General features: G+C 48.0%; 1 protein-coding gene across 1 annotated transcript in view; it reads right to left on the reverse strand.

Annotated features, from left to right (window-relative positions):
* Positions 1–15,887, reverse strand: part of ZFP91 (ZFP91 zinc finger protein, atypical E3 ubiquitin ligase) — a 93,583-nt gene that overhangs the window by 60,714 nt on the left and 16,982 nt on the right. The window contains exons 3-5 of the mRNA XM_075349150.1: positions 14,486–14,674; positions 14,189–14,228; positions 14,004–14,096 (exon numbers count right to left, since the gene is read on the reverse strand). Of these exons, the coding sequence (XP_075205265.1) occupies positions 14,004–14,096; positions 14,189–14,228; positions 14,486–14,674 (322 nt within the window). The remainder of the gene's footprint in view (positions 1–14,003; positions 14,097–14,188; positions 14,229–14,485; positions 14,675–15,887) is intronic.

A 15,887-nucleotide genomic window follows, 5' to 3' on the forward strand; every position in this document is an offset into this window, starting at 1 on the left:
AAAAAAACGTTAGCTCCTCCCCGGTAGCATAGGTCCTTCAACTGGCACACACGACTCCAGTTCAAGCTCTCAATCTCTTGGCGGTCTTCCCTTTCAGGGTTGCAGACTCTTTGGCGAGAAGTAGGATAAAATTATCTCCATCCCCATCAGAGGTCTACGCATGCCCCTCCCAAAAAGGTGCCCCTTTCGTCATTTTTCGGCTGGAGCCAGCAGCCGTCAGGATAGACCCCCCCTGCGCAGGGAAAGGAAAAGCCCACACCATCTTGGCGCCTCCAGAGTCAGCCAAACAGATCCTTTTTTGTCAAGTCCAATAAGTTCTCCTCCGCATGACAGGTCTCCTCCACTCAGGAAGTCTCCAAGGGTGGGTGGCCATCTTTTTTTTTTTTTTTTTTTAAATGTATGGCTTTCTGTAATAAACGGCGCCTGTGTGTGAGACATTGTCTCTTACAGTTACAAAAAAAGAGAATTTTGTTACTTACCGTAAATTCTTTTTCTTATAGTTCCGTATTGGGAGACCCAGACCATGGGTGTTTAGCTTCTGCCTCTGGAGGACACACAAAGTACTACACTTAAAAGTGTCGCTCCTCCCTCTGAGCTTATACACCCCCTGGTAGCCAGTCCTAGCCAGTTTAGTGCAAAAGCTGAAGGAGAATAGCCACCCACAAGTAGAACCGAGTAAGAACCGGAACAACCGGAGACTCTGTCCACGACAACAGCCGGTGATAACACACGGAACAAGAAAATTGCCAACAGGCAACAGGGAGGGAGCTGGGTCTCCCAATACGGAACTATAAGAAAAAGAATTTACGGTAAGTAACAAAATTCTCTTTTTCTTTATCGTTCCTTTGGGAGACCCAGACCATGGGACGTTCCAAAGCTGTCCCTGGGTGGGAATAAACAGAAAAAACTAAGAAGTAGGCGGAGCCTAACTTCACAAGTGGGCGACAGCCGCCTGAAGGATGCGTCTGCCCAAGCTCGCATCTGCCGAAGCATGAGCATGCACTTGGTAGTGCTTCGAAAAGGTATGCTGGCTAGTCCAAGTGGCAGCCTGACAGACTTGTTGAGCCGTAGCCTGGTGCCTAAAAGCCCAAGAGGCACCGACAGCTCTGGTCGAGTGTGCTTTGATCCCCGGCGGGGGAGGCACCCGAGTACTCTGGTAGGCGTCCGAAATGGTCGATCTAATCCAACGGGCCAAGGTCGGCTTAGAAGCAGAGACCCTTGCGCCGCCCTGTGGTTAGCACAAAAAGAGAGGTGCACCGCCTAAGCGCAGCGGTGCGAGACACATAGATCCGGAGAGCACGCACCAGATCTAGAGTATGCAGTGCTTTCTCAAAGCGATGAACAGGGGCCGGACAGAAGGAAGGCAAGGAAATATCCTGGTTAAGGTGGAAGGGAGAGACCACCTTAGGAAGAAAGTCTGGGGTCGGACGGAGAACTACCTTGTCTTGGTGAAAAACCAAAAAAGGTGACTTCCAGGAGAGCGCAGCCAAATCAGAGACTCTCCTGAGAGAAGTTATGGCAACTAGAAAGGCCACCTTTTGAGAAAGACGATACAAAGAAACCTCCCTAAGGGGCTCGAAAGGGGGTTTCTGCTATACCGTGAGGACCAAGTTAAGGTCCCAGGGATCCAAGGGCCGCCGATAAGGCGCAATGATGTGAGACGCACCTTGCATGAAGGTGCGGACCTGAGCCAGCCGGGCGAGACGCCGCTGGAACAGCACTGATAGAGCTGAGACTTGTCCCTTGAGAGAGTTGAGGGACAGTCCTAGCTGCAGACCGGACTGTAAAAAAGACAGAAGGGTCGGCAACGAGAATGGCCAAGGAGAATGGCCGGAAGAGCGACACCAGAACAGGAAAATTTTCCAAGTCCTGTGATAGATCTTGACGGAGGAAGACTTACGGGCCCGAGTCATAGTGGAGATGACTTCAGGAGGAATACCAGAAGCCGTCAAAATCCAGGACTCAAGAGCCACGCCGTCAATTTGAGTGCCGCAGAATTCGGGCGGAAAAACTGACCTTGCGAGAGCAGGTCTGGACGGTCCGGAAGATATGCAATGAGGATGACTCGACGGCCCTCCATTCTGATCTTGCGCAGGACTCTGGGCAAGAGAGCTAGAGGGGGAAACACGTAGGACAGACGAAACTGGGACCAGTCTTGAACCAGAGCGTCCGCGGCGAAGGCCTGAGGATCGTGGGAGCGAGCCACGTAAACCGGAACCTTGTTGTTGTGACGGGATGCCATTAGGTCCACGTCCGGAGTGCCCCACTTGCGGCAGATTGACTGAAACACTGCCGGGTGCAGGGACCACTCGCCACCGTCCACGGATTGACGGCTGAGATAATCTGCCTCCCAGTTTTCTACGCCAGGGATGTGGACTGCGGATATGGTGGACTTGGAGTCCTCCGCCCATTGAAGAATGCGTTGGACCTCCAACATTGCCAGGCGGCTGCGTGTCCCGCCTTGGTGATTGATGTAGGCAACCGCTGTCGCGTTGTCTGACTGGACTCGAATGTGCCTGCCCGCCAACAGGTGGTGAAAGGCTAGGAGAGCTAGAAGCACAGCTCTGGTTTCCAGCACATTGATTGAAAGGGCTGACTCGGACGGAGTCCAAGTGCCCTGTGCTCTGTGGTGGAGATGTACCGCTCCCCAGCTGGATAGGCTGGCATCCGTGGTGAGAATCACCCAGGACGGAGTCAGGAAGGAGCGCCCTTGGGACAGGGAGAGGGGTCGAAGCCACCACTGAAGAGAGCTCCTGGTCCGTGGCGACAGAGCCACTAACCTCTGTAAGGAGGAAGGCCGCTTGTCCCAACAGCGGAGAATTTCCAGCTGCAGAGGACGCAGATGGAACTGGGCAAAGGGAATCGCCTCCATGGAGGCCACCATTTGACCCAGAACCTGCATCAGGCGCCTGAGGGAATAACGGCGGGGCCTCAGGAGAGAGCACACCGCTAGCCGGAGAGACTGCTGTTTGATTAAGGGCAACTTCACAAGTGCCGGCAAAATCTCGAACTGCATCCCTAGGTACGTGAGACTCTGGGTCGGAGTCAGAGTGGATTTGGAAAGATTGACAATCCACCCGAATTGGGCTAGGGTGGCGAGAGTGAGCGAAACACTCCGCTGACAGTCTGCGCTGGATGTACCCTTGACCAGAAGGTCATCCAGATAAGGAAGCACTGCTAACCCCTGGAGGTGCAGGACCGCAATCACTGCCGCCATGACCTTGGTGAATACCCGAGGGGCCGTGGCTAACCCGAAGGGGAGAGCCACGAATTGGAAATGATCCTCTCCTATCACAAAACGTAACCAACGCTGATGTGACACTGCGATTGGCACATGCAGATAGGCATCTCTGATGTCGATGGACGCCAGGAACTCCCCTTGGGTCATAGAGGCAATGACTGATCGCAGAGACTCCATGCGAAAATGCCGCACCCGGACATGCTTGTTGAGAAGCTTGAGATCCAGGATGGGCCGGAAGGTACCGTCCTTTTTTGGAACTAGGAAGAGATTTGAGTAAAAACCTCTGAACCGTTCCTGAGCGGGAACTGGGACAATCACTCCGTTTGCCTGCAAGGACGCCACGGCCTGCGAGAAGGCGGCGGCCTTGGAGCAGGGGGGAGTTGAGAGAAAAAATCTGTTTGGAGGGCTGGAGGAGAATTCTATCCTGTAGCCGTGAGATATGATGTCTCTCACCCACTGATCGGAGACTTGCTTTAACCAAGCGTCGCCAAAGTGGGAGAGCCTGCCACCGACTAAGGACGTGGCTGGAGCGGGCCGAGAGTCATGAGGAAGCTGCCTTAGTGGCAGAACCTCCTGCGGTCTTCTGCGGACGCGCTTTTGGGCGCCAGTTGGATTTCTGATCCTTGGCTGAGTTAGCGGACGAGGCGGAAGGCTTAGAGGATGACCAGTTGGAGGAACGAAAGGAACGAAACCTCGATTGATTCCTACCCTGGGCGGGTTTCCTGGCTTTGGTTTGTGGCATGGAAGTACTCTTCCCGCCAGTGGCTTCTTTAATGATTTCATCCAGCTGTTCACCAAACAGCCGTGAACCAGCAAAAGGGAGCCCAGCAAGAAACTTCTTGGAAGAAGCATCTGCCTTCCACACTCGAAGCCACAAAATCCTGCGGATAACAAGAGAATTAGCTGAATCCACCGCAGTGCGGTGAGCAGCCTCTAGCATGGCAGACATGGCATAGGATGAAAAAGCTGAAGCCTGAGCAGTTAAGGTAACCATCTCAGGCATAGATTCCTTGGTGAGGGAATGCATCTCCTCTAGAGAAGCAGAGACGGCTTTGAGAGCCCACACTGCTGCAAAAGTCGGGAAAACGCGGCCCCCGCAGCTTCATACACAGATTTGGCCAGAAGGTCAATCTGACAGTCAGGGGAATCCTTAAGTGAGGTGCCGTCAGCCACCGACACAACGGTCCGGGCTGATAGCCTAGACACCGGAGGGTCTACCTTTGGGGAGTGAGACCACTCCTTGACCGCCTCAGGTGGAAATGGAAACCGGTCATCAGAACCACGCTTTGGAAAGCGTTTGTCAGGGCAGGCCCTGGGTTTGGTCACAGCGGTCTGAAAACTGGAGTGGTTAAAGAACACACTCTTCACTCTCTTAGGCGAGGTAAACTGATGTTTTTCTGCCAAAGAGAGTTGCTCCTCTGACACTGGCGGATTGAGATCCAGCACAGAATTAATAGAAGCAATCAAATCACTAAGATCTGAGTCACCCTCAGAGAAATCGATGGGATACATAGCCTCCGAGCCCCCAGTGAGGGCATCCTCCTCAACTTGAGAGTCAGCTCTTGAGACAGAGCCGTGGGATGGGGAGGGGGAGGAAACCCTGCGCCTTCTCTTAGAAGGACGGGGTCTGGGATCAGATGATGAATCCTCAGTGAGCTCCGATGGACGGAGGTCAGAGGATAGGAGTCCTCTGTCAAGAGTATTAGAGGCACCCTGTGAGGGAGGCTGATCCATATTCATCAAAGTCCTGGACAAAAGTCCCATGGACTCAGCAAATGACTGGGATATGGACCTAGAAAAGGACTCTACCCAGGCCGGGGGTTCAGCCACAGGTGCAGCAGCAGCCTGAGAGACCACTGGGTGTGAGACTCCAGGCTGTGGCACCGCCAAGTTAGAGCAGACATCACAATGTGGATAGGTGCTCGGCACAGGCAGCAGGAGCTAACATGCAGTGCATGTAGAATAAAGCTTTGGAGCCTTGGTCCTTGTGTTGCTGCTGGAGTGGGGGCTTTGCAGAGAATGAACCCCAGGGAGAATATACAGGAGGTCCACAACCGAAGACCGGCTGTGGCTTACCAGACCGCTGAGCGCGGTGTTGTGTGCCCTCCAGATCCCGAAGCCCGGTCCCCCAGTCGCAGCACCTCAGCAGAGATGCAGAATGCAGGATGTCCCAGAGCAGAGTGAACTCTGCCTGAGAAGAGGGCGTTCCTATAAAAGAGCGGGAACTGGAGGGCTATAGAAATCTGCAGGGAAGGAGGGATGCCCCAGCAGTGGGGAGTGTCCCTCACCTGTGTAGAACGGCCGCCGGGAGGAGCCGAACCTGTCCCTCTGCATGAGTGACATGCGAGGGCAGGAAAATGAAACTAGGCCTCCGGCGAAGCCAGGGCCTAAATTTAAGCGGCGAGGCCGACAAGCAGGCACCATCGGCGCGGTTCTCAGGCAAAAGCTAGAGAACCCGGCGGAAAAGTTAAAACAATCACATACAGCATACTCTCCCCTTACAATAAAGAACCGGGACCCCCAACATAAACGTCTCAGGTACTTAGCTGCTGAGACGCAGGGCCATGTCCCTGGGGATGAGTGCTCCGGTCCAACAGAATCCTCAAGGGGCTGTGGATGGAGACCGGACTCCTGCCAGGCATGGAGACCGTGCTGGCTCCCACTTCAAGCCAGAGCCCAGAAGGGATGGTGAAGGAGCGCGGCATGTAAGGCTGCAGCCTTGTAAATCAACCTTAACAACACCGCCGACACAGTGGGGTGAGAAGGGACATGCCGGGAGTCCAGACATGGACCCGCTTTTCTTCAAACTCTTTCCAAAAGTCAAACAAATCAGATGAGAATGCATGTGTGGATGTATGCCTCCTGACACAAAGCAATAAACTGGCTAGGACTGGCTACCAGGGGGTGTATAAGCTCAGAGGGAGGAGCTACACTTTTAAGTGTAGTACTTTGTGTGTCCTCCGGAGGCAGAAGCTAAACACCCATGGTCTGGGTCTCCCGAAGGAACGATAAAGAAATATAAATTTTCTTCCCCCCGCCGCATTTTTTTCAAGTCTCGCCCTCCCAGGGATCCTGTTCTGGCGCCGGGGTTTTTCAGGGCCATTATGGCTCTCCTCAACTCCGGAATCATCACTCCTGTCCTTTTGCATGAACATTTCTCCGGCTTCTACTCAAATCTTTTTGTTATCCCCAAGAACGACGGGACTGTCCGTGCCATTCTGGATCTGAAGCTCTTGAACAAGTGCGTCCGTCTTTGCCACTTTCGCATGGAGTCCGTCCACTGGGTGATAGAAATGTGGCGCCCCTGACCTGGTCAGGCGCCACTGAGTACTGCACCCATGCTAGGACAGTACTTTCAGGTAATTCTAAAGGCCGTAATAGGGTGTGTACGCACAGACACATAGCAATCAGTTCTCCCACACCTTAGAGTGGACCCTTGGGCAGACCCAAGAGGGGTCGTTCCTCTACATCTCATCTAGGGGTGTAGGGGAGGGGATGGAAGCTAGGTTGCAGAGGCTGTAAGGAAAGTAAGAGGAGTTAGTGAGTCTGAAGTGGAGAGCGCAGAGAGGAGCAAGCAGGCGCGCGGACACGCTAGTCAGACCCTGCAAGTGTAGTAGCCGTTAGTGGGGTAGAACGGTCACCAGCAAGTTGGACAGAAAGACGCTGAGGAAGTCAGTTGGTCAGGAAGACACTGAGGAAGTCAGCTGGTCGTGTACGGAGACTACTGGTGGCTAGGCACGCACGGGGAACAGGTCCCTAGAGTAGATGTCCATTTATTTGGTCTGCTAAACCTGTTGGTGGGGGAAACCACAAGTCCCACACCAACCAACTAGAGTCCAAGCATCAGCAGCAACGAGGGGGCCCATAAGGAGGATCGAGCCCCGAGCCATCTTCCTTGGTCCAAGCTGCCAGCAAACAGGCCAAAAAGGGGAGAAAAGGCAGTAGCGACTTCCCTGGATGAATCCCACGGTACTTAAAGTCAGGGGTTATCCGAAACAAGAAACGCTAGGAAGGCGAGTTAACGGTTACCCTTAAACCAGTCTGAAAGAGTTCCTGGTTCCACCTGGTTTATCTCAGCATCACCCGGGTTACCTCACAAAAACAACTGAAAGTGAGTAAACAAGTTGAAAGACACCTTTGACTGAGACTGAGTTATTCTGGGACCTGTTGTTCTACACACCTGAGCCCCTGGGGCCAGCCTCACTCACGGGAGGCCATACCATCTAACTGCAAGTACCATCAGCCTCAGACACTAGTTAAACTGCAGTGGCAGTCCCCTTATCACCCTGACCGCAAAACCGAGAGTGGCGTCACGACTCCTATGAAAGTGAACCTGACATACCTGTTGCCAGGAGGGTCCCTACAGAGAAGTCCCCGCAGACCCCATCAGCCCCAGACGCTCGTTAAACCTACAGTGGCGGTCACCCATAGCCCTGACCGCAAACCGTGAGTGGCGTCACGACTCCCATGTAAATAAACCTGACATACCTGTTGCCAGCGGTAATCAAGTGGAGCCCCTGTGGCGTCCCAGAAGGTGGAGTGACGTCCCTGAAGCAACCGCTACAGGTGGGCGACACACAAACTCCCCGGTTCCAAGGAGGCTATGTTCAGTGGACATCCAGGATGCCTACCTGCACATTCCAATCTTTCCTCCCCATCAGAGCTTCTTGCGCTTAGCCTTTCAGGGCAGCCATTTTCAGTTCACAGCCCTGCCATTTGGTCTTTCCACTGCACCCCGGGTTTTCACAAAGGCTATGGCCTTAGTGATGGTCATCCTTCGGTCCAGGGGCATTCTAATCATCCCTTACCTGGACGATCTTCTAATGAAGGCTGCATCTTTTCCAGAATGCAGCCTGAGTCTGCAGATCACTCTGTCCCATCTCGGTTGAATACTGAACAAAGCGAAGTCTTCTCTGGTTCCGCCCCAGCGTATCATCTTCTTAGGTATGTTCTTTGACACCAGAGGCGCCAGAATGTCTCTCCCCAGAGAGAAGTATCAGGCTTTCCTGAGGCAAATTCAGGCTCTCTTGCGTCCCTCTCCGTGTTCGTTCCAGTTTTGCATGAGCGTCCTGGGCAAGATGGTAGCTGCAATAGACGCAATAGTCTCCTTTGCGCAATTTCACACTTGCCATCTTCACTGCTTTTTACGATCGGCATGGGATCAGTCAGCCCACTCCCTGGATCATCTTTTGAGGCTCCCTCCTTCAGTCAAGCGGTCTCTCCTTTGGTGGAAGTGTTCCTCCTTCCTCCTCCAGGGGAACTCCTTCCTGCCAGTCCACTGGAAGATCTTGCCACGGAAGCCAGTCTTCTCGGCTTTGCAGGTGTTCCAGGCTTTCACGCTTAGGAATAACCTCTCTCAATCACCATTCTGGAGTTCAGGGCCATTCGACTTGCCCTTCTGCATTGGCAGAACCTCCTTCTCGGTTGCCCAGTCCGTGTCCAATCAGACAACGCGATGGCCGTGGCTTATATCAACTGCCAGGGAGGAACACAAAGTCAATTCGTGGTAGAGGAAGTATTGCTGATTCTCGCCTGGGCCAAGTTAGACATTTCAGCAGGTCACATTCCTGGAGTGGACAACTGGGCTGCCGACTTTCTCATTTGCAAGGGTCTCATCGTGGGAAAGTGGTCCCTGAATCCGTCGGTTTTCCAGCAGATCTGCACCAGATGGGGGACCCCCAAAGTGGATCTGATGGCCTCCAGGTGGAACAACAAGGTCCCTCTGTTCATGACCAGGTCAAGAGATCTTCTGGCGGTCACAGTCGACACTCTGGCGATCTCCTAGTCCTGGTTCTCCCTTCCCTACCTGTTCTCTCCATTTCCACTCGTTCTGAGGCTAATAAAGAAAATCAAAGTTAGAATGGGTTCCGTCAATTCTCATCACACCGGATTGGTCCAGGTGACCCTGGTATGCCGAGCTAGTTTATCATCTCGACGACGTTCCATGGAAGCTTCCAGATCTACCAGATCTTCTATCCCAGGGCCCGATCTGCTGCCAGAATTTTCATATATACCAAAAAGAGATCTTTTTTTTTTTTTTAATTATAATATTTTATTAAGCAGAAATATTTCATTAAAAGACATAAAAAAGGTGTAAGGCAGGTTAGAATACAATGGATACAGGGCTTCGTATTCAACAACCAATCAATAAATACATCAATCCAGCCAAAAAAATATTATTTCTTTATATAAATAGGAAAGTTTTTTTAAAAGCTATAAAAATGCCTAATAAGAATGTAAATTAATTTATAAATAGATGGATTTAGAAGCCATAGAAAATACACTGGTTAAAAATTAATAGTAAAGTATCAAGTGCACATGATTTTACTTATACCAGTATACTGTATTCTTCGGATTAGAAGACGCACTTTTCCTCCCAAAAATTTGGGAGGAAAATGAGGGGTGCGTCTTAAAATCTGACTATAGCTTACAGGGGGAAAGGGGGGGGGCTGTCTGTGCGGGCGGCCAGGTGCCTGTCGGTGTGTACGGACGGCTGGATGACTGGTGCCTGCGGCCAGCTGCCTCTCTGTGCCGGCTACTATTATCTAAGTTTGATGTGCAGCCTTATCCGTATATAGTATGTAATTTTTGGCTTGCACTCATAATATATATATTAGTGCTCACTTCAGTTATCCTATTCAGTTCTCTGTGCTGGCGGGCGGATGGCTGTGCTGCGGGTGTCCCAGTCTGTCCACGGTCCCGGCTTCAAAAGATGGTGCCAGGAGTCAGCGTGTATGCAGATGGAGCTCTTGGATGAGAGCTCCATCTGCACACGCATCACTCCGATAGTAGTCGCATGAACAGATGGAGCTGTTGGATGAGAGCTCCATCTGCGCACGCGCCGCTCCGGGCACCATCATTTGAAACCGGGACCGCGGACAGACTGGGACACTCACCGCTCCGGCCTGCTCCACCACTAACCCGTCGCCACTACTGACCCTCTGCTGCCACCACTTCCACCAGTGACCCGTCACTGCCCCGCCGCTGCCACCACTAACCCACCGCCGCTGCCAGCACAGCCTCTCCCTCCTGTGACCCTGCTCCACCACTGCTGTCGCCCCCCACTGGTAAGACAACACCAGAGTATAAGACGACCCCATTTTTTTTTATTACCTTTTTTTTTATTTCTAAATTTGGGGTTTGTCTTATAATCTGTTGCGTCTTATAAAACGAACAATACAGTATATACAATATGGGGTTTAAAAGTGTACTGAAAGCATACTGATAAAGTATCAAGTCCACATAACAAATCAGGCTAATACATGTAAGAGGTAGGCTTCAATATGTATCGAATATCCCCTTTAAAAAAAAATAAAGGTGTCAAATTCATAAAATAGCGCTACAAATGGTAAATACAATTTTAAGAGTTTACTGCTTAAAAAATAATAAAGTGCTAAGTGAGCAAAAATTCAATGAGACCAATGTATATATAGAAAATTAAGTTATTTTTAAATGTGGACAAAATATCCCCTTTCATAAAATTGATTCAAATATATAGAATTAATCTATGACATTCCAGATTAAGGTGTATCAAATTATAGCCTAGGCAAGGCAAAACCTATACACTACCCTCTCTCATAATGGCTGGACAGACAATGCATGAAACTAAATCATGTGCGGCTTAGAAAGTAAAGGTATAATTACCAGCGTGAATACAGCCACTGCAAAAGAACCCCCTGATGGGTTTTGCTACAGCTTCATCACTATCATTATCTATTTATAAATTAATTTATATTCGAATTAGGCATTTGACTATTCTCTTTTATAACTTTTAAAAAAAACTTTCCTATTTATATAAAGAAATAATATTTTTTTGGCTGGATTGATGAATTTATTGATTGGCGGTTGAATACGAAGCCCTGTATCCATTGTATTTATTCTGACCCGCCTTACACCTTTTTTTATGTCTTTTAATGAAATATTTCTGCTTAATAAAATATTATATTTTTAAAAAAAAGATATCTCCTTTCTTTTTGGTATATGTTCAATTTTTGGAGATTATTTATTTATTTATTTCTGGCCATTGTTTGGATAATTCACCAGAATTTTCAGTGGCTCAATTTAACGGCATGGCTGTTGAGGCCGCAGTTCTGAGATCTTTCGTTTTTTCGGATCAAGTCATCAGAGCTCGGAAACCTTCTTCCTCCCACATTCTTCAGGTGGTGTGAATCTCGTCAGACAGATCCTATGTCCTTTTCCTTGCCTGTCCTCTTGTACTTTCAGAAGTCGGGTCTTGACGCTGGCTTAGCTCTAAGTTACCTCAAAGGACAGGTGTCAGCACTTTCTATTCTCTTGCAGCCTCAACTGGCTTCCAGTTCTCAATTCAAAACGTTCCTCCAGGGGGTTGCTTGTTCCGTTCCCCATTATATTCCGCAAGTGGATCCGTGGGACCTCAAGCTTGTCTTGTCCGGTCTACAGAATCCTCCCTTCGAACCTCTCTCTCAGGTTACATTATCCCTTCTTTCTTGGAAGGTTGCCTTTTTGGTAGCCATCACGTCTATCGCATGGGTATCCGAACTGGCGGCTCCTTCCTGCCATTCCCCATAACACATCTTCCAAAAGGATAAGATTGTTCTGCATCCTTCCTTTCTCCAGAAGGTTGTTTCCTTGTTTCACATTAAGATCTGGGCAGGGCTCTTAGAATCTACGTATCCAGGACGGCTCTCTTCCGGCCTTTGGAAAATTTATTCGAGTGCCCGTCCGGTCAGTGTAGGGTTCTTCCAGTTTCCAAATCTACCATTTCCAGCTGGATTCGTTCTGCCATCCTGGAAGTCTATCACATTAGGGACAGAGCGTGTCTCACCGGGATATGGCCTCCTGGGCGGTTCGTCATCAGGCTCCGGCTTTGCAGAGCTGCTTGGTCGTCCATTTATACCTTTACCAAGGTGTACAGGAGTCCCACCTTCGCCTAGTCGGATGCAAGCCTTAGTAGACGGGGGTCCTGCAGGCTGCAGTGGCCCAAAACCTGACTTGAAAGTGCTATTCTGTGCCCACCCCGAGGGACTGCTTTTGTACGTCCCATGTCTCCTGTGTCCCCCAATAAAGTGAGAAAGAAAAGCAGATTTTGGGTACTCACTGTAAAATCTCTTTCTTAGAGCCTTCATTGGGATACACAGCACCCACCCTTGTGTTATTATGTTTTTCATTCTTTTCAATTAGCTTCTCCTACTGCTTTCTCACTGACTGGAGTCCTATGTACCAGTTGGAGGGTGTATGCTACCGGGGAGGAGCTAACTTTTTTTTTTTAAATTAGTTTCAGCCTACTAGTGGCAGCAGCATACTACCCATGGTCTCCTGTGTCCCCCAATGAAGGCTCCAAGAAAGTGATTTTACGGAGAGTACCCAAAATCTACTTTTTTTTTTTTAGTTGCCTTGGCTGTGTGATTCGGGTCATTGTCATGCTGGAACTATAAATCAGAAAACTGACCAGCAGCTTCCACAAATGTGAACAAGCGCCAACCGAAAAAACAAAATAACTACAAAAAGGAATGACTAAGTCTTTTTACTCATTTTGCGCATTAGCTATGTCTTTTTCTCTTATATTCTTATAGCAATAATGCAATGCCAATGTATCCTTAGATCATTGAGTGCCACTGGATATGCTATTATCATGCCTGAAGACCCAGCCACAACCCATCTTTAATGCTCTTACTGAGGAAAGGAGGGTGTTGACCAAAATATTACGATACATGACCCTTTCCATCATCCCTTCAATACGGTGCAGTCGTCCTGTCCCCTTTGAAGAAAAGCACCCCTAAATGTATGAGGTTTCCATCCCCAGGCTTCACGGTTGGGACAGTGTTCTTAGGGTCGTGCTCATGCTTCTTCCTCCAAACACAGCGAATGGAGTTGATACCAAAAAGTTCTATTTTGGTCTCATCTGATCGCGACCTTCTCCCATGCCTCTTCTGGATCATCCAGAAGTTCATTGGCGAACTTCAAACAGGTCTGAACATGCACTGACGTGAGCAGAGGGATCTTGCATGACCTGAAGGATTTTAATCTACGATGGCGTAGTGTGTTACTAACGGTAATCTTTCAGACTATGCCACCAACACTCTTCAGGTCATTGACCAGGTCCTTCCATGTAGTTCTGATTCCTGACCTTTCGCAAAATCATCCTACCCCATGAGGCGAGATCTTGCATGGAGCCACAAAACGAGAAACATTGACAGTCATCTTGTGTTTCTTCCATTTTCTAATAATTGAGCCTTCTCAGCAAGCTGCTTGCCTATTGTCCTGCAGCCCATCCCAGCCTTGTGCAGGTCTACAATTTTGTCCCTGATTTCCTTAGACAGCTCTTTGGTCTTGGCCATAGTGGAAAGGTTGGTCTATGATTGACTGAGTTTGTGGACAGGTGTCTTTATGCAGGTAACAACTTCATACAAGTGTAATTGATACAGATAATGAGTGCAGAGTAGGAGGCTTTTTAGACAAAAAAATAATGGGTCTGTGAGAGAAAGAATCCTTGCTGCCTTTTCACAGCTGAAGTGTACCTATGATACAAATTACAGACTTTCTTTGTAGGTGTGAAAACTTGCAAAATCGGCAATGTAGGAAATAATTATTTTTCCCACTGTATATCAATAAAATATTTATTGCTTTTAGCTATTTAATGCCTTTGTTTCTTTTGTTCATGTAGTTATAATCAATTATGGAATGGCTGATGAGTCTTTAATATTATAATTCTAATTTATATACAGGCGTGTAATTTATTATCAATATGTTTGTAGGATTTATTGTAACTGGTAATGTCCAATACCTTTCAATATGAGGGGGTCTATATGTTTCATCAGTTGGATCATCTTTATATGGAGTCTCTTCCTCACTTATGAACACGTCTTCTTCCTCATCACTGTAAAAGACAACAAAAAGCAAAGAACAAGCAGAAGTCAAAAAAGTTAGATCCATTAAAGAATAGCAACATACATGACTAGCAGACATTACCTGATTCTAGCTGTATACGATGAAGGTCCCTCATTAATCTCTGAAAAATTAAAACCATGAAGAATAAATGTTGATTCTTTTTTGAAAACACAATCACATGACAGCCTTCTAATAGTATTCATGGCCACATGCTGTGCTCCTCATTTTAAGAACAAAGACATGAAGCAAGAGCAATGTTAACACTTCCCCTATGAAAAATGTTCTCTGGTTTATACATGTTATGCCAAAGGGAGTGATATTTTCAGAATATTGTACTTTAAGGTCATCAACGCTATGCCACTTATTTCATTTTCTTACCATAGACGAGGTCATGTGGGTTAGGCTCCGTCTTACAGATGAGCTCCAAGGTAGGGGAGTCTGAGCGTGTGCTGCGCAGGACACCTTCCTTCCCAACTGTCCGGGTCTCCTCCACATCCAGATGAGAGTCAGGAATTAATTTGGGAGGGTCTCTCTCTTGTACTACTTCCTCCACCTCACACTTTGGTGCTGAGAGGTGGGGCAAAAATACGAAAAGCATGAGAGAGGAAAAACACCGCAATGATGAATAACACAATATTATTAGTAGAGAGCCAAATGAGTTTTCAGAGAACTTGGGACCTAGTCAACAGTGGCCAGTTTATTTCTCCTGCTCCCTTGACTATTCAGTTTTCTCATTAATTTTGAAAATCTGCTATTCGGTTCTAGATATATGGGCCTTTTTATTTGGTGCTGCTTTTTATGGCCTAGCTTACAGAGCGACCTAAAAAGACCCCCAGAGGATCCTGTGAGCCACAACCCATTGTAAAGACCATAAAAACTTACACTTCATAAATAAAATCCCGTATCTTTGGAACGGTTTGCGGATTAAAAAAAATAAATAAGTACTTCGGGGATCAGCGTAAGGAAAATATGAGCAAAAGCTGGACACTTTTGACAGGTTTCCTTAATGCTCACTTGGAGTCAAAAACTTTCAAGTAATGAATAAGAGAAGAAGGACTTGTTGTCTATAACACATTCCTGACTTAAAAGGAGTTTCCAATGAACAAAGTTAATATTAAAGCTCATTTTAATCAATAGATCTTGAAATAATAAAAAGTTCAACAATTGGATGTGCTTAAAAAAATGTTCCTGTGCTGAGATAATCAAATAAATGTGCCCCTGCTATGTGCTGTGTAATTGCTGTGTCTGACTGTAAAAAGAACAGGTCCACAAAACCTTAGGTGGGCTACAGGCGGCCCGCGGGCCATATGTTGGGTAAGTCTGACGTGCAGGGTCATGAGTCTGATTATATCAAATCTCCTGGACACGGGAGGATGCAAAGAGTACAGCGACATTACAGAATGGGATCACAGTTGATTCTTTTTGTGAGGTAAAACATTTCACAGTCTGTTTTTAAAAAATGTTTTAATAATTATTTGCAATCCCATGCAGTAATGTGTGTATACTCTTTTGCGTCCACCCTGGCCCAGGTGGTGGTATAGTTAGACCATGTCCCAGTACGGTCAGATACGGCCGTTACACAGTACACAGCAAGGACACATATATAAGATTATCTCAGCACAGGAACATTTTTTTTAAACACATCCAGTTCTGGAAATTATTATTATTCCAAGATCTATTGACTAAAATTAACTTGGTTTATTGGAAACAAAGTTTAGAAAATGACAAACACGTAAAATAAATTATATCAAGCCACTTAATGGTTAAGTGAATCCATGAT

Source organism: Anomaloglossus baeobatrachus, chromosome 5 (genome assembly GCF_048569485.1).
Source record: "Anomaloglossus baeobatrachus isolate aAnoBae1 chromosome 5, aAnoBae1.hap1, whole genome shotgun sequence".
Taxonomy (NCBI): domain Eukaryota; kingdom Metazoa; phylum Chordata; class Amphibia; order Anura; family Aromobatidae; genus Anomaloglossus; species Anomaloglossus baeobatrachus.